General features: G+C 45.7%; 2 protein-coding genes across 4 annotated transcripts; both read left to right on the top strand.

Annotated features, from left to right (window-relative positions):
* Positions 1-8,087: 8,087 nt before the first annotated feature.
* LOC127292365 (protein WVD2-like 2) lies at positions 8,088-12,898 on the top strand. The gene is made up of 7 exons (XM_051321744.2): positions 8,088-8,373; positions 9,829-10,255; positions 10,866-10,951; positions 11,228-11,321; positions 11,441-11,512; positions 11,945-12,055; positions 12,452-12,898. Exons 1-7 carry the CDS (start codon positions 8,288-8,290, stop codon positions 12,659-12,661), a joined length of 1,086 nt encoding a protein of 361 aa, XP_051177704.1. The 5' UTR covers positions 8,088-8,287; the 3' UTR covers positions 12,662-12,898.
* A 371-nt stretch (positions 12,899-13,269) lies between these two features.
* LOC127292363 (probable myosin-binding protein 5) lies at positions 13,270-16,952 on the top strand. Of its 3 annotated transcripts, none has more exons than XM_051321741.2 (5): positions 13,270-13,529; positions 13,629-13,761; positions 14,000-14,998; positions 15,091-16,423; positions 16,612-16,952. In XM_051321741.2, the coding sequence occupies exons 3-4, from the start codon at positions 14,071-14,073 to the stop codon at positions 16,362-16,364; spliced, it is 2,202 nt and encodes a 733-aa protein (XP_051177701.1). In that variant the 5' UTR covers positions 13,270-13,529; positions 13,629-13,761; positions 14,000-14,070; the 3' UTR covers positions 16,365-16,423; positions 16,612-16,952. The 3 variants fall into 3 exon arrangements, with proteins under 3 accessions (XP_051177701.1, XP_051177703.1, XP_051177702.1); XM_051321743.2 differs by having other exon boundaries at positions 13,972-14,998; XM_051321742.2 differs by having other exon boundaries at positions 13,969-14,998.
* Positions 16,953-17,493: the final 541 nt, after the last annotated feature.

The following is a 17,493-nucleotide window of genomic DNA, read 5'->3' as shown; positions in this document are numbered from 1 at the left end:
GTTTCTTGTGTTGCCTCTGAGCTATTGTTCTCTGCATCTGACCATTGCTTTGTTGCCTGTGAGTTTGTTCTCTGCATCTGACTCATCCGAATGGAAAACTCGCTGCAGGCATACAGGTGTAGTTCTGAAGAATATATTTGAGATCTCAAAATGGGTGTTTACGTTGAAATTCAGCAAATTCAGTACTCTGCATCTCCTTAGTTCTAGATCTGAAAATGGATTTGAGATCTGAAATGAGATCGATTGAGTTGGTGAGCGTTTGCTTCTATTTTATGGCAATTCCAATCTCTTCTCGAAGTTGGCTTCCGTCCAACGCCAAGTAGTACGTGGCTGGCTGGCTTTATGAGCTGTAGAAAAAGCTGTTGTATTCTCTCTGTATAAAGACGACCGGTGCGTCGGTTACTAATTCTGAATATTCAATCAATGCGTTTCTAGGCCTCCGTCGATTCTGCATCAGCTGCCACTCCTCTGGGTTAATGGCCGTCTACGTGCATAGTACTGGATTACTACAAGTGCCATGAGTGAGAGGTATGGATCTGTAAAACGAAAGAAACACGGCTCGGATGGATGGGCTGCGTGTTCTTCATTCTGTGGGCTAGCATTGATGGTAGTACCTTAATGAGATCTTAATGGTGTAATAGCAATAGTCAGGCCGTTAATGGCGAGTGGCCGCCGCCGCCGGCCGTGGATTGTTGGGCGGAGGCGGGAGAGAATGAGTTTGGGAAAAGGCAGCCCGGGAACGTTGGGTGCAAGATTCGCAGTAACCGTCCGTCACCTGTGGCAGGCAGGCAAAGACGTTTCGGTGGGGCGCGCGCGCGCTCTCGCTTTCAGTTTTTTCCGTTTCCGCGCTTCGACCCACCCCTGTCTCTCTCTTCGGCCAGCCAGCGATGGACATGCAGATTCGTAGTACAGTACCTGTGGAGCCTGCCGTAGCGAGTAGAGATTGGCCAGAAACTGGCATGCGAATGTGCAAACGTGTAGATGTAGATGAGTCAGTGGCTACTTGCGTGCAAACCAGACGTGAATGAGTGGCAGAACTCGTGCTCCACCGGCCATAGAATTGGAACAATTTGAGGCCGAGATAGTCATGGGTATCATGGATACATGGACCCGGCTTTGCAGTATCAAGCTTTTTTTTTTGAGGGCTAGTACCTCAGAAACCACAAATGAAGTCCGAACTCTATGGACATTTGTAAGAGCATCTCCACCGGCACCCCATAGCGGCTCCGATAGTGATTTGGGGGCCGGGAGCGAAAATGGACTCACACCGGCGCGCCTCAAACGGCATCGGCCATTTTTCGAGTTCAATAAAAACGCCGGCAACCCCGTGCCGGCTCCTTGGCCAAGGGAACGAATCGGGCACGCTCGGGAGGCTGAAAACTTTGGGCGTGGGAGCCGTCTGTCAGCCACACATCCCAAAAGTCGACGCCAGCGGGGAGTGACAGAGCCGACGCGTCAGCGGCACATTCAATTTTAACCTAACCGTCGCCTACCTCGCGATGGGAGTTATTGAGGCGCAGCGATGGTGCAGTTTTCGCAGACGCGTAGCGAACCGTCCCGTCGCGCCTTGCTCTGCGTGTCGGCGTTAATGAGCGCCACCGCTCCCCGCCTCCTTCCGGCCTATAAAAAGGGCCGCCTCTCATCGTCCCTCTTACACACAAACCCTAGCGCCTCTCTCCCCGGCCCTAGCCGCCACCATTTGAAGAGACGATGCCATGTGTGGTCGAGGCTGAGGTCGCGGCCGTGCTCATGGTCGTGGCCGCGGAAAAGCTGCACACTCGCCGTCGTCTTCATCGTCGGATCTGCAGGAGGATGAGCGGCTAGTGGTGTTCGAGTTCGTCATCATCCTCAAGGGCGACCCACACGACATCCAGAGGTTGCAGCACACGTTCGCCAACTTCGTTGCCGACGACCAGCCGGGCTCGCTGCATCTGCGGCTGATGCCGGTGGATCGTCGATGTGATCTACGACGCACGCGGCAAGACGTACCTCCACATCGGCAGGGAGAAGTTCGCGCGCTACCACCACCTCGAAGCCGGCTTCGTGCTCATGTTCTCCTACCTTGGCGAGGGGGACATGAGCGTCAAGGTGTTCGACGAGACGCGCTGCCGCCACCACTACCACGGCGACAACGCCGAGGAGGACGACGACTGAGTGTTGTTTTCTTCACAGCGGAAATAGGCGCGCATGTTTTTGGATGTTCTTTCCGTCACCAGCTGGATTTTTCGGTTTGGGTGATTGGGTGTGCCTGCGAGTTTTCTTTCCTTGCAACGAACAAACGAAACCTGCGATGACCAGCCTAGTTAGGTTTAATTATTTTGCAATGTTTCATATTTGTGTCAAGCATGGTTCAAACTATATATTACATTGTAGAAAACCATGTTCCAAACTATATCTTCGTGTAAACCACGCCCAATTATGTATTAGTTTGTGGAATGGAATGTTTCTTCTCTTTATTCGATTTTCTATGCTTTTATTTATGATTTTAATTCAAAACATCTATCGGGGCCGCCGGTTTGTGGGCGTCCGTGTGGGAACAACTCCCCCAAATAGAGAATGCAGTGTCGGCGTCCCCCATACGAAGGTGCCGGCGCCTCTGCCGGCGACTATTTGGAGGGCACCGGTGGAGATGCTCCAAGTTTTAGAAAACTCAGAACAAAAATTCTAGGTGTAGATACTGTTGAATTCTACCACCCTGAAAATTCTCGATTAAAATTTCATTCTATTCTAGGCTACACATAAACGAGAAATCTAACTAATTTGAAAATTAACTCCCCCTCTAAGAGCCGTATATGAAAATTTCATCTCATACGGCACAAGCAGAAACAAACAAATTTTCAATAAATATTAGAAAAAGTTTCATAACTTCATCGGCAACTGGATTGTGTTTATTTACCTTGAAGATATGAAATAAGAAAAATTCGGAAGATATTGTTTGTGATGATAATGCCAAAAAAAATGAGGTTGGCTCATATGTCTTTCTTCCTTTCCCTTATGCCAGTCATTAGAGGTCTCTTGACTTTTCTCTTCCCCATTTTAGATTTTTTTGTGCGTCATCGTAATATGGAAATTATCAGTTACAACCTATCTTTGCTCATTGGGTACAAAATATCCATGCTACTGCGCCTGGCGTGACAACTCGTTTCAAACCTGTGAAAATTGTTAGTTCTAATAACAAAAAATTTAGTTCACTACTTGTGAAGCATTTAATTATTCAAATGTATCAGTAGAGTTTTTGGATGAACTCGGTTAATCATCCTAACCAAGATCAATTGTTGGTCGCGTAATGGATCCTGCAGCACTATTTCTGCACCCCCTACCAAAACCTCCCAAATTAGGATTGCTTGTTAATGGTTGATCAAACTTGATGGATTCCCTCTCTGAAACAAGAAGTTCTGGCCCGAGAGGTACCTGACTTGGTTCTGCCCCCCCTCGTTTTTTAAGAATACCGAGTCGGGTTCTTCTCCTGCCAGTATTGAACAGAACATGCTAAACAAGATCTTCTTCATGGATACTTGCTTGATTTAGATAGGGAAAATCGTACAAATTTTATGAAACTATATGCGATGACTCGAATCCATAATCAATCCTATTTTCGATAGGACCGTGAATCTAATATTTTTTTTTAAAAAATAAGTCTATTCGCTTTAATTTTTGAACTTCAATTTATTACCCTAGAAAAAAGAAAAACCTTATGCCAAGAAAATTTATTACCCTAGAAAAAAGAAAAATCTTCGTGCTTTGAATCTGTGGTATCCTTCAAATCTTCGCTATCCTTCCGGTCTTCGATACGATCCACAGAACATGTTGATCTTCTGCCAAGGCAAGGGCTTCTTTGCAAGCAATATATAGCTTCTAAAATGCCTTGGACCATAGGTGGAGAAGGTACAATCAGAGGAGCTCTCACCACTTGATCTAAATCCACTTCGGCTAATTAGTTCTTGACGAACCGAAAGATTGATAATGGACTCTCGAATGTATATCTTCATGAATAGGTTAACGTCTCGCTGGCCCAAATTGCCCAGAGAGTAACAATTACCTTGATAATTCCCTATGCTTCGGTTTTTTGATAAGGAAAAAAGATCAAGTCCTTTGCATTGCAACACTTGATGTTTCGTAAGTTCTTCACCTAGTCGTGCTCAAACGCACCTTATCATTGTACAATCCAGCAAGGAATGGCACCGATTATCATTAGCAGCTCCACAGATGGTACAAGTCGGATTTGTCACCATATTGCGGCGATGACATACTTCGCTTGTTGGAAGAGATTGGTGTGCAAACTTCCATAAAAATAATCATATGTAGTTGGGAACTTTGGTCTTCCAAAGAGTAGTCTAAGATTTCTGCCTGGTAGCTGAAGATGAACTAGCAGGTCGACTTTTGAGCCAATCTTTTCTAACTTTCTTCGTTGCAACCATCAACCGATCGATAAGCAGAACACGAATAGAAGATATCCGCTCTCTCAAAATGCCACACCCATGTATCATTTTGGTTAATAGTGCTGAACGGGGTTGACTTGATTATCTCAATATCCATGGGAAGAAAATGTTCCTCTAACGCTTGAGATTTCCACTCTCCACAAGTAGAATCAACGAGTTCTGATTTCTGAAACTAACATAGGAGGGTTATTAGTTCTAGGTATGGCTGGGCAAAACTGAAACCGTGCAAACCCAAGCAAACCGGCTAATGGTGAGGTAGTTCATTTTCCTTCGCAAACGAAATCAAAACTTTCAATCTAGTTTCAAAAAATAAACTAGCTGAAACCGGCTAAACCGGTCAAACCGTTTTTTTTCATCTCTAGTTCTGGGTTCAACAGGCATCAGCCTTGTGCTTCTAGGAACTAGGAAGCCAGTTGGGAGTGCACCGCACTGTGGCGTGGAGCCTATGTCTGGGCCTCAAACGTTTGGCCATTTGCTTGGGTTTTCCCAAGGTCCGGTCTCCTCTCACAGTTCCCACGCAGCCCTCTTCTCAAAGCCCAGCCCAAGGCTCTCCAGCACGACCACAGGCCCGCTAGACTACATCCACTAGTGTTTCGTTGCTAAACTATTGCCATTCTTGACTAAGGCTTAACTAGTGTTTAATTCGTACCTAAAAAAACTAGTGTTTAATTCGTAGAAACTCTGGCCAATCTTTTTTCCATTATTAGGAACAAAACTAAGGCCATCATCTTCTGACAGCTGAGGCTTAATTTGTCAGTAAGCTCCGTGGCTGAGACCTGATTGCCTTAATTAAGGAAGCAAAAGTTGCAATTGGATTGCGTGGTAGGATACCATGATGGAACCATTTAGCTTACGTTTCGCTTAAAGCGTCCCCTTTTGTGCTAACCGAAACGGGTAACCCATCACCAAGGATTAACCCGCACTCTTCTCCTTGTGATCCCATGATTAATTCCCTGTACCTTCAGCCTTTAGTCTTCAGACTTCATGCTCCAATGGTTCCAAGGGTTAACACTGACGAGTTATTCGCTGCATAGCATCTTATTGATTGTTTAGTTCATGCATTTTTTCTTCTTTTCTAGTGTGACTAGTTCATGCTTTGTTTTTTCAATGTGGCCAGTTCGTGTTAAAAATGGACGTGGTTAGTTCATGTTCATAGGGCAGCGCCTAGCTAGAGTCTCAGAGACTAGGATGTTAGTTGGCTTGGGCTCTTCGCGCCAGCAACGCCACCTCCATATCGATGTAGTATCTAGCGAGCCCTATCCCTCGTCTCCTCCTCCTCCACTATCACCGCCGCCGTCTCCTCTATCTTTCGGTTATTTTTGTCCACGTATCTCAGCCCCGCCTCCACCACCACCTTGCGCGCCGTGCAGTGGGCCACTGCCATTGAGCCTATTGTTGACAGAGCCTGCCCCTTGACAACCATGAGATGGCGGACGACCTCGTCGGGTTTGGTGTCCCCCCCCACCCGCAAACGTTGTTTGGGCGTCCGCAAGGTCCGCGCCGGTCTGCGTTCTCAGCGTCGTCGCCTGAGCCAGCATCTCCATCGTTGTTGCCGCCTCAGCCTGGTCCGCCTCCTTCCTTGCCACTTCGGCATATATTGCGACCTCCACCTCCTCACCTCCTCGCGTTCTACTTGCTCGGCGTACGCGGTGGTCTCCTTCGCCTCGAATGCCTCCCACACGACGAGCTTCACCATGTCAAGATATCGCGGGAAGTGGGTGCGCGCCATCTTGCTCAGGCGGGCCCAGACATTGTTGTGGCCTACCATTGGTGTTTGGTAGGGTGCGCCCGTCCACCTCGGCAGCACCGTCCCTCTTATAGCCACGACCAGGGTGGGAACCATCGGTCGCGCGGGAAGCCGGTGGGGCGGTTAGCGGCGGAAGGCCTATATAAATCTTTGCGACGTCCATGACCGTGAAAAAGAAATGCTTAGCCCGCTGGGTTTGTCCCCTGATCCAAATGGACAAAGGGTAGAAGCACCCACATTTCTATCCTTAGGGCGACCCGAATAAACCAGAAAAAGACACAATTCGTGTTGGAAATGGATCGACCTGCTGGAGACGACTAACAAAGTACAACACCCAGCTATTGCTGCATACTACCATCTTGCCGTGTTCACTTCTTTCCTTTTTTATTGTGGTTAGTTTCACGCTCTTTGTTTTAATGTGGTTAGTTCATGTTCTTAGGGAAGCTTTGTCGGCTGAGTACTCTACCGAACACGTACGTAGACTCGTAGAGTAGTGGAGGGCCGGCGGGACGACATGAGTACGTTTAAAATGATTAATCACTTGCGCTGGGCCGGATCATGGGGTTATGCATGATGCTTACGGTTGACCGGCTACGCTGCTTAATTGTCAGGTAGAAGCATCCAATGTTCAGCAACGGGTCGGTGCCTCTCTCACCGTGGTCCGGTCGGCCGCGTTCCTCAGCTCTCGTCTTCGAGATCTTCTGTGTCAAGGCATGAATATTTGAGTTGGAAACTCCAGTTGTTCCCGTTTCGTTTGCATATTTTTGTCATGCAATCTCCAATGTTCGGCAAATACTACGTCCGCTTTCAAATTAATTGACACATGTTTTTTCTTCAAAAAATGAACGAACCTACATGCTAAAATATGTTTAGATACATGTGTATCTATAATAAATTTATCTAAGACTGCGTCAGTTTATTTGAAATGGAGGCAATACTTAGTTTGTGGGCCTCCATCGCCCTTCTGTTTAGCTTGCAATTATGATATATAAAGTTGGTTTTATTGAGTCTACCCTTGAAAATATTGAGTATGAAAAGTGTTGATTAGACTACAAGTTGATGCATGCTAAAAGTCAGAAGAAGTTTTTTGGGAAAGGATTTCTAAAAGGCAGGACTATTCATATATTTTTGTGTTTAAACACTTTATGTTTGCGACCCTCGCCCCCTCCATCAGAGGCGAGGGCAAAAATGACCGGCCACCTTTCTATAAATTATACATAACTTACATTTTTAAATTAGGGTGTCACCGGCTATACATACATGTAAATTGTAATGTATCAAAGAAACATGGTTTGGACATGGTGTCGTGTGCACCCTGTTTGATGAACCTATGCACGCTCCTTACCCTCCATAGCATATTCTTATGTGCTTATCCCTCTATTCTCCATCATTGTCTCTTCACCTTCGACTTTCTCCGCTTACACACTTGTGCAACCACACCGTTGCCGACTAGATTTTTATTGATGACAATGTGGCATAGTAGGCATGAATGTAAGCCAAGGAACATCGACTTTATCCATATGGCCGCTAGTCAACCCTAAAGGCGTTATACATATCCACACTACCAGCCTCCCCCCTCCGGCATCTTCTCATTTTCACACTCCTAGTTCGTCGTCGAAATAACTTCACCCCCTATTGTCGATGTTTGTGAAAAAATAACGTAAAATAACATGTATTTCGACCGTGCCGTGAAGTATTCAAATACCACATGTATTTCCACACTTGCAATACGCGTGAACATGTACAATTCTTGTGCCATCACGGGTCCATCTCAAGCCATGGCACCGAGAAGCCACCTCCTCCACTTACACGCGGGCCCCACCCGCAGCACCCGGAACAGCTTCGCGGAGGCGCAACCCACCACCCCCTCGTGCACCTGGGGAGCCACACGGCGAAAGGCACACTTGATCTGCACACACACACTCTCTCTCTCTCGGCAGCACGGTGAGCTCAGCTAGGGAGGTGGGTGGAGCCGAGCCGTGGGGAGGTGGGGAGGCGACCTACCTACCGACGGCGGCGCGGCGGCGGGGGGACAGGTGAGGCCGACGCCGCGAGGCAAGGAGGCGGCAGCCAGGCGAGCTCCCCCCGCTCCGCACCGTCCATGGCGGCCAGCGGCGAGGGGGGCGGCGACGCCTCGGCCGCGGCCAGGCGGCGGTGGGATCTCACCAGCAAAGCGCCCGAGAACATGTAATGGAGACATTGGTACTAGTATTTTTGCTAGTTATTAGTTACCAGCTGCATTTTGTTTGTCTGTATTTTTCCTGTTTGGGATTACTTACACGGGCGTGGTTGGTTCCTGAGCAATGTTGGTCAGCCAGAGTCCTTCTTTTGGCTCGCCGCTTTAGATCCGCGGGAGCTGCGCATGATTTATGTGGGTTTTCGCGATTTAAGGGGATCTCTTTTTTTTTCCTTGGTCTAGATTGGCGAGCTAGGGTTTCAGTATTGGAAAGGGGGAGGTAGCTTAGCTTAGCCCGCAAAATGTCTCTTATTCAGCTGATGTTTGCTTGTACGAATCCTAGCAGTAAGATTGTCTCGGAGCTTGGTTGACACAAGGAATGCTCCCCAAGGATCCCTAAAGATTTGAGAATTTGCCTTTTCCCCATTCTTCGAGAGACATAGAGCTTGGACGGCATCGATGTCCCATCTTGTTTTAGCATGCTTGAACCATTCGAGGATGCTCGAGAAATTTCCGATGGAGGTGCCTCCGGACTTCTACTGGCCATTTTTTTTTTGCGGAGAACTGGCCATTTCTTAGCTGTCACTCGAGAAATTTCTGATGGAGCTGCCTCTGGACTTCTACTGGCCATTCTTTTTTTGCGGAGAACTGGCCATTTTTTAGCTGCCACATATTGCAGGAATTTTTAAATGCATCTGTTTTCGAAATCATAAGCTGCCCCATGTGAAGATTTTGAGATATTGTCGTAGTGGCCGGCCTCGTTCTTAGGATTGGGAAAGTTGACTTTCTGGGATCCTGTTCAGATAGCCCGCCGGTTGAGATCTGGTGATCTTTGTCAATAATTACATCCGCTAGAATTTCTGTGCATTGTCGAGGAAAATTGGATGCGTATCTTGTGTCTCAACAGATGCATGCCCACATAAATGAATATGTTGTCACAAATTATTTCCTTTTTTACTCGACACTAAGGCATAAGCTGAAATGCTTTTATTTCATCTAGAACGATTTGATTCAGATATCCAATTTGAAGAGCTCTGAGAAATAGGAAATTATAGGTTTGCACATAAGTTGTGTCCAAATAGAAAATATTGCTAAACTGCTATTAAGTTTATAATTTAGAGTTAGTGGCCATGTATATATGTGGGCATTATAATTATTTATGGTGGACTGGCTATCATAATGCTCAAGTTACAAGCCTACTACCATTTGCCTTAATGCACTAAATGCACCTGACTTCTAGTTCATCATTGGAGAGTGCTTAGAGTATTTCTTTATGTACTGAAGTTGCTTGCATGATATTTGCGGTGGATAGTTTATGAGATTGTATCTTTTATTTGTACAAGGTAGTTGAAGCCTTCAATGTTTAATATACACTGTACTCTAATCTATTCCTCTCATTAGAATTCCTAGAAAGCTCCAGCTAGCTTCAGAGCTGTACTTGTATTTATATTCTTTATTTTCTGCAGTCCAATGGTGAAAGAGGCTGTGGAAATCTCCACGGACGAAGAATCAGACGGTATTGTTATATGCCCGCCAGATGGTAACACTCGTGATTGCGAGGAAGTTGTTAGTGGCAGTGAGCATGATAGTTCTCCAGAGGGACAAGCAACCTCTGTGGAACCAGTCAATGACGGAGAGACCGAGGAAGACAAGCTTGTAAACCAAGATTCGCTGAAGTTGATCGATCAAGAAAATTTGGCTCTGCCTAAGTCACCAGCAAAGCCTAGTATGTCTGGATCAGAGAGGTCCAAGCGTACTGTTCCTCAACCATTCACTCTCTCAACTCAAAGAAGGGCTTCTGCAGGAGGAAATGGTGTTGTGGCTCATCCATCCAGTGATGGAGAAAAATCTGGGCAAGGAAGTAGCACCTCTCCAGCAAGCATGATAAAGAAGGTATGCTTGCGATATCTCTGTGATCTTTAGTATTGTATTATGATTGCTGGCTGCTGCCAATGTGACGACGTGCCTCTAGTTCTGGAGTTTATTGTAGATTACAATTTTATTTTATTTTTGGCCCTAATGCCCATGAAATTTCTATAAATACTTGCATTGCTATGGTAATGTTTACTAACTACTACCTCTGTTCCTAAATGTAAGACGTTTTGGAATTGAACTCCCAAAATGTCTTATATTTAGGAACATAGGGCGTAGATCATATGGAAGCTGTTTTATAACTAGCTGGAGTATGTTGAAGAGCTCCTTTGGCTTAATAGATCATTTCAGTTGATAATGCTTGGAACAATCAACATTGTAATATCGTAACGTAATGTCTTCTGATTCAAGACCTCCTTTGTGTGCTGAAGTTTATTTTTCTTCTCTTTTGTCAAGGAACATCCTGAATTTGGTTGTGAACATGAGCATGCATATTTGATGCATGTTAGTTGATGACATGTGTCTTTTCTTTGTTCCCAACTGTTGTGTCTATTTCGCTGAAAATGTCATATTGTAAGCTTCCTATGGAGAGCTGGTTCTGTTGACAGAATTATTCTGTCCATTACTGCAGACAAATCTGATGGCACCTAAGAAGACTTCGCAGCCTGGTCATACTTTTCACCCTCAAGAAGACGATTCCTGTTCTGTGACTTCTTCGTATCCTTTTCTAATTTATAGTCTACAGTTCTACACTGTTCTATCATTATGTGCCTATAATTTTAGTTTTTGGAGATGTTCTTCCAATTTTCCATTTCAAGGCTCAAGTCTGAAATATGACTAGAAAATATACACTGTTCTGGCAATTTTTGTTCTTGTGTTTTTGGAAGATCTTCCAGTTTGTTCTATCAAACCAAAATCTGTATCTTCTCAATTGACATTGTTCTCTGAACTGGAAACATTGTCAACATGCTGTTTTTCCTGAGCTGCACAAAGAACAACAACTTCGACAAGAGCTGGCAAAACTAAGACAACTGTTGCCTTTGCCCCTACATTTGTATGTGACGACCGTGCTGACAAGAGGAAGGAGGTGTGTATGCAATTTGACTATGTTATGACAAGACAAAACGATCATTTATTTCACAAAACAATTAACTGCTATTCATACCTAAAGAAAACCTGGTACTTACAATATTACTAATTCGTCAGTTCTACACGAAATTAGAAGAGAAGCAGAAAGCTTTGGAAGAGGAGAAGAACCAGGCTGAAACAAGGAAAAAGGTAAGAACATACGTCGTTTCGTATCATGGGTCATTTGAGTCTTTTAGGCCTTAAGAAAAATGGATTTTCGAGCATTATTGCGTGATGCATGCTGCGTATATCAGAAATATAATTGGAATTGTTATAGAACTATAACCAGTGCAATTGAAAAATATAGTTTTGTTAGATTATGACTATATCTCCCTATATTGGGGCTTATTTGTATATTTACAGTTGGGCAATAGCACTATATATGTATATCAAGATTATTGAATAACATGGTATCCGAGCCTAGGTTAGACCCTTCCAAATTCTAGCCCTTGGTCCACAACCTCCTGCTACTGGCAATCTTCTTTGACCAATGCATATCTTTTAACTTTTTGTTGATAATGTCTTTCTGTAGAGTGATTTAACTACCATTACTAACATTTCTCATGTTCAATTTTCGTGTAGGATGAGCAAGAAGCAGCTTTAAAACAACTAAGGAAGTCCTTGGTCATCAAAGCCAAACCCATGCCAAACTTCTACCAAGAAGGCCCGCCTCCAAAGGCTGAGCTTAAGAAGGTAATCCTGATTTCTTGTATTTCTGTATAAAAAGAGCACTTACAGTTGCTTATATGTGTTTTGTAAATCATTTCTTGTATTTAATGCAAGAGATATTTCCTAGGAGAATGCTGTATACATCACTGTAATGTGCCAATTCCTTATTAATAAATGTGCTGTTTTCTTCACTGAACAACACTAGTTGCCCCTAATATGGAGGCTTATCATAGCTGTAATTTGCTCGACAAAGTTACATCTGAAAAGGATTTCCAATTATTTTTCTTGAGTAACTGTTGATGCATCATAGCATGGTTTTAGGGTAATGTCCAAGTGTAAAATTTAGCCAAGTTTCCATATTGTTAGTTGTACCGACTACCGGCAAGAAATATGACAGGTTTGTGGCTTTGTTCTATGAAGGTGGCTCCAACCCGCGCCAAATCACCAAAGTTCACAAGGAGAAAGAGCTACAGTGACACACCGCCAACCCCAGAGTCAGCAACTGCCAGCGCAGCATCTCAGCGGTCACATCGTCACAGCATTGGAACTCCTAAAGATGCCAACAAAGCTCAGTGCTCGCCGAAGAGTGGTGTAGGTGCCAAAGCCAGAGCCGTCAAACCTGTGAGCTGAAGGCCCTCCGAAAGACCATGGAGCAGCCAAGCTTGAAGGGCCACAAATCTCGCTGTACAAACCCTAACTCAAGGCTTCTCCGCTTTTGTGGCATTTCGCGATTAAGTTAAATTATGTAAGGAGTCAGTCACCCGGTCGTTTAAAGCCCTCGACGAACTAATTCGTGAGCTGAACTATTGTATTTCTATGGTGGATGTTTGCCTGGGTAGTTTGCAGATTGTCTCAAGTTCTGTTCTATTCACCATCTTGTTATGTGTTCTGCTCATGATATTGTTGTTATTACCACTGCTGGATTGGATAATGGCAGCAACAACTACTAACACATAGCTCTGAAACGGATTGGGTAAGTAAATGGTGAACTGAGAGGAGCTCATGCATCAGGTGCTAGTGGCGGGTTGTCTGGTTGAATCGACACTTTTCCTGTTAAGCTTTGAATTTTGCAAATTTGCGGGAAATGCTGCAAAACCTGTCCCACCATGAGAACGGCTGGGCCTGTTACATCTGGAAATAACTCCATGACATGGAAACCCCTTAGCAATAACTTTTTCAACGTCCATTTTCAAAATGGTAATGTATTCACGTTTACTTTTCAATCTGAAAAAGAATGAAGCACTACTAACGTCAGGTATCAATTGTTAGCAGATAAACTGACCTTTTCCCATTCCCCGACCCAGTTTTCAGAAAATAAAAGAAAATGCGGAGGAAGAGGTTTATATGGGACACGATGCCTTATTTTAATTGAGAATTCAGAAAGACACCCTGTTATGTTTATTTCGAAAAGAAAAGATCATGTCCATTTACCTGTCGCCTCTTCTTCTTTCGTCTAATCTTTCTGTACAGTTCCAACCTGTTCTGACAAGTTTCGGAGGTACACATCTCAGAGTTGATGCTCCATTTGACTGGATTTATTGTTATTGGTACACGTAAAATCTCTGTCTTTAATCTTTTGTTTATTGGTTCTTGGTAGTTGGCGAGTAGTGCTCCAGGGCCCAGGAAACGGAGGAGATCTGAGCTTTGTTTCTTCCCCTTCTCCTGATTCCATTCTCCTGGTCAAACACAAGGAAGATCGATCGACGACCGCTTGGACAAATGGGATGAAGGTATGTTAATCGTCCATGTGATTGGATAGTTTTCAGTTTTGGTTTGATTTGATCTGCTTCGCATTTCCGATCGGTTTCTCTGCTGTGAAACTTCGAAGTTTGCTTTGATGTTCATCATCAGTTTGATTAGCAAGCTTTTAGCAGTACTGCAGCTCCCCTGCTTCACCAGAACTCCAGACTTAATTCTGATTGGCCATCTTTGTGTAGTAGCATCTTCATCTACAACCCTTCTTCCCAGGAAAGAAGCAACCTGTAAATCCATTGACAGCCTACTAAAGTACTCATTCATCCATTCCCAAGTCAAGATCAATGGCTCCAAGAATAAGAACTGCCAGCAGCACAGCCTGTCGATACCAGCAGTTCTCTGCTCTACTATCCTCAGCGGTCTTCGAATGGGTCCTGATGCTGCTGATGCTGCTGGAGGGGCTGCTCTCCTACCTGGCTACGTCCTTCGCGCGCCTCTGCAAGCTCCCGCCGCCATGCCCGATGTGCGCGCGGCTCGATCACGTCTTCGGCGACGCGCGCTACCGTGATCTGATGTGCAGCTCCCACAAGGCGGAGGCGTCGTCCTGGGCGTTCTGTCATGTCCACCAGAACCTCGCCGATGTCCACGGCATGTGTGAAGGTTGCCTGCTTTCCTTTGCCGCCGACGGCAGGTCGAACCTTGAGACGTACCGGTCGTTGACGGGGAAGCTTGGCGGTGCCGGGATCGGCGGCGCGGGTTTGAGTTTGGGAAGTGGATCTGGAGGAAAAGGCATGGAGAATGGTGCTTTGTGTTCGTGTTGCTCCGTGACAGTGGAAGTCAGGTCCTTTCCTTTTGCAGTTCTTCAGAGAGATGATGGTGATGTTGGCATTGGAGGGGTTTTTAGAGATGTCTCGAGAGATCGGTGCGTCGATGAGGTCGATCATGCTGGGTATAGTGTGCTCAAGACCTCTGATTCTGAATCGGAGCTCCTACAGCGTGTCGGTGAATCCAGAAGATCGCTGAAGGATGCCGGCGCCATCAATAATTTGAAGGAAGAGTTCACTTTTGGTCATACAGAAATAAAGATTGCAGATGGCAATGCTGAGGAGGAATTACCCAATTACTCTGAACTGACACAAGTTCAGGATCATGTCACGGACAAAATTCATCCTGAGATTCCAAAGGAGTGTCCCAACATCAAAGCAAACATTCAGTCAAATGATCTTCCCAGAACAGATGCTGAACAAATCACTAGAAATTCTGACACCAGAGGTATGCATTATCCATCACAAACATTCATAAGTTTTCCCCTGTCACTCTTCTATTTGCACATGTGAAGACAATGCTATCTTCTCTTCCTGCAGATAAACCAGAAGATGATGTTTGGCACAATGCCCTTGATTCCACTGAGGAGTCACCACGAACTACCACTGACAGTGACAAATCATCTGAAACGAAAGCTGCAACAGATGAACCGAAGCCTGAATTTTCTGACAGAACCACAACACGGCAGGATTCCTTCATAGTTCATCATGACCTGAAGCTGCTGCTCTCACAGGTCTCCACCTCTTACCGGACACCTGATCCCTCGGACGTCTTCGCCGCCGATACACCGAACTCACAGGAACAGCAGCATGAGCAGGCCGTACTGCGCAACATCACCAGAGTGCTCTCTCTGCAGAGGAACTACTCAGGTGTCTCTGACGGCAGCATGCTCAACACTGAAGGTGAAGCAGAAGAAGGAGGAGAATGCAGCAGCACGGTTGATGCGCTGAGGCGGCAGGTGGAGCTGGACCGCAGGTCCATGGCGGTGCTGTGGAAGGAGCTGGAGGAGGAGCGTAGCGCGTCTGCGGTGGCGACGAGCCAAGCGATGGCCATGATCACGAGGCTGCAGGAGGAGAAGGCGGCGATGCGGACGGAGGCCGCCCAGTACCGGAGGGTCATGGAGGAGCAGAGCGCGTACGACCGCGAGGACGCCGAGAGGCTGGCCGGCGAGGTGCGGGAGCTCGAGGCCGAGGTCAAGAGGTGCAGGGCGGAGCTCAGCGACCAGGCGATCGCATGCGACATCCGCGACCAGATGCGGCTCTTTCCGCGCCCGAGGGGAGGTCGCAGCGTGTCCGGATTATCAGCAGGAGAAGAATCCTCCGGCGGCTTCGGGGACGAGGAGAACGCTTACATCTCGAAGCAGCTGAGAATGCTGACGGACAAGCTCCACCGGTTCTCGAACGACAGCAGCCGGATCATGACGCCAGACCTTGCCGGCGACGAACAAGAAGACGTAAACGACGGTGGCGAGGAGGAGGAGGACAGAGCGGAAACCTCCGAGGTCGGGAGGCGCGTGAGGAACGCTGACAACTTCACAAAATGGCAGCAGCTTCAGTACATGGAGGTGACCAAGGTTCGCGGTGGAGACAACGGCGCTGTGGTCGGCGGCGAGAGCGAGAACATGGCGGTACTGGAGGATGAGATCTCCGAGCTCAGCGGGAGGCTGCAGGCGCTGGAGGCAGACCGGAGCTTCCTGGAGCACAGCGTGAACTCGCTGAGGAACGGAAGGGAAGGCGAGGCGGTGATCCACGACATCGCTCACAGCCTCAGAGAGCTGCGAAGGACCCTCGGAAATGATGTGTTCGATCGTTAGCTCACAAAGTTTCAGAAGTTTCAGTGGTTGGTCATGTGACATTACTACAGAGTACAGAGGTAATAATTCTGCAATCATCTTTGCTCTAAAGTGATCTTTAGTCTGATGGAAGTTCATTTGAACTTCTCATAAAAGTTATCATCTGTTCGATTCAGTGATTAACACTCAGTAATCTCCATCTTCGATCCTAGTGATTTTGTGATATAGTACTGGGTTTGAGCTAACTGAGGGGTTGTGCATGATGTAGGTTGTAAATAATGATGAGACTGGTTGATTCCGCTATGGGCTATGGAAAGCATCTGTGAATCCTGTGGCTGAACGCGATGGTGGGTTTCCAAGTTCGGCGGGATCTTTTTGCGTGGAGTGTTTGTTGTGCAATGCATCCAAGAATCAGAGTGTATGATAGTTGACTGAATTTGCACCTCTTTTGTGTACATATTTTCTTTTGCACATCTATCTGTTTGTCGTCTACAGTTTTCTTAGTCCTTGCTTTTGGGTCAAATATACTCATCATCGTCCTCATCTCAATCCATATCTCCTGTAGACTTAAAGTTGTAATTACATGTTGCAAGAATTGTGTACATCTAATTATTGAAGCAAATTTTAACTAAGAAAAAAAATGCTTTGTTTGGGCCCATCGTAGACGACTCAAGTTTTAGTCTTTCAAATCTGAAACCAAACAAACATGAGTCAAGTTTCAACACTGACTAGATTTGAACCCTCGATCGACCCAAATGAATTCCGCTGATTACGAGGAGCTTCTCTATCTCAAGCCATATGAAGTTCCAACGCCACTCTTCTTTTATATGGAGGGAGTAACTAGGTAGTTGTGCCACATGTAAGAAATGAGAAATCTCTATCATAAGTAGGAGTACCTTTCTTTTTGTTCAGTTTCTATGCCTGACTTCTAGGTCCCAGGAAGCAGAATCCCGAAAGAATTGAGAATTTCTTGCTCGTTTATTTTCACCGCGAAAACTAAATATGGCCTTCAATGTGTAACATTGACCCCTAATTCATAATGAATATATGCATAAAATTATTGAATACTTTTTAGATTAAATTAGCTAAGAAGTCGTTTGGCTCCCATAATTTGGGGATGAAATTAAATATTATTTGTGATTCTGAGAAT

The sequence above is a fragment of the Lolium perenne genome, chromosome 4 (assembly GCF_019359855.2).
Source record: "Lolium perenne isolate Kyuss_39 chromosome 4, Kyuss_2.0, whole genome shotgun sequence".
In the NCBI taxonomy this organism is placed as follows: Eukaryota; Viridiplantae; Streptophyta; class Magnoliopsida; order Poales; family Poaceae; genus Lolium; species Lolium perenne.
The sequence above is the reverse complement of the archived record's forward strand: the minus strand, read 5'-3'. Positions and strand labels throughout refer to the sequence as shown.

Excerpts from the sequence above, each read along its gene's own strand:
- LOC127292365 (XM_051321744.2), top strand. The coding sequence starts at position 8,288 with ATGGCGGCCAGCGGCGAGGGGGGCGGCGACGCCTCGGCCGCGGCCAGG. Across the intron at positions 10,256-10,865 it reads CAGCAAGCATGATAAAGAAG|ACAAATCTGATGGCACCTAA; the intron begins GTATGCTTGCGA and ends CCATTACTGCAG. Across the intron at positions 11,322-11,440 it reads GTGCTGACAAGAGGAAGGAG|TTCTACACGAAATTAGAAGA; the intron begins GTGTGTATGCAA and ends CTAATTCGTCAG.
- LOC127292363 (XM_051321741.2), top strand. The coding sequence starts at position 14,071 with ATGGCTCCAAGAATAAGAACTGCCAGCAGCACAGCCTGTCGATACCAG. Across the intron at positions 14,999-15,090 it reads TAGAAATTCTGACACCAGAG|ATAAACCAGAAGATGATGTT; the intron begins GTATGCATTATC and ends CTCTTCCTGCAG.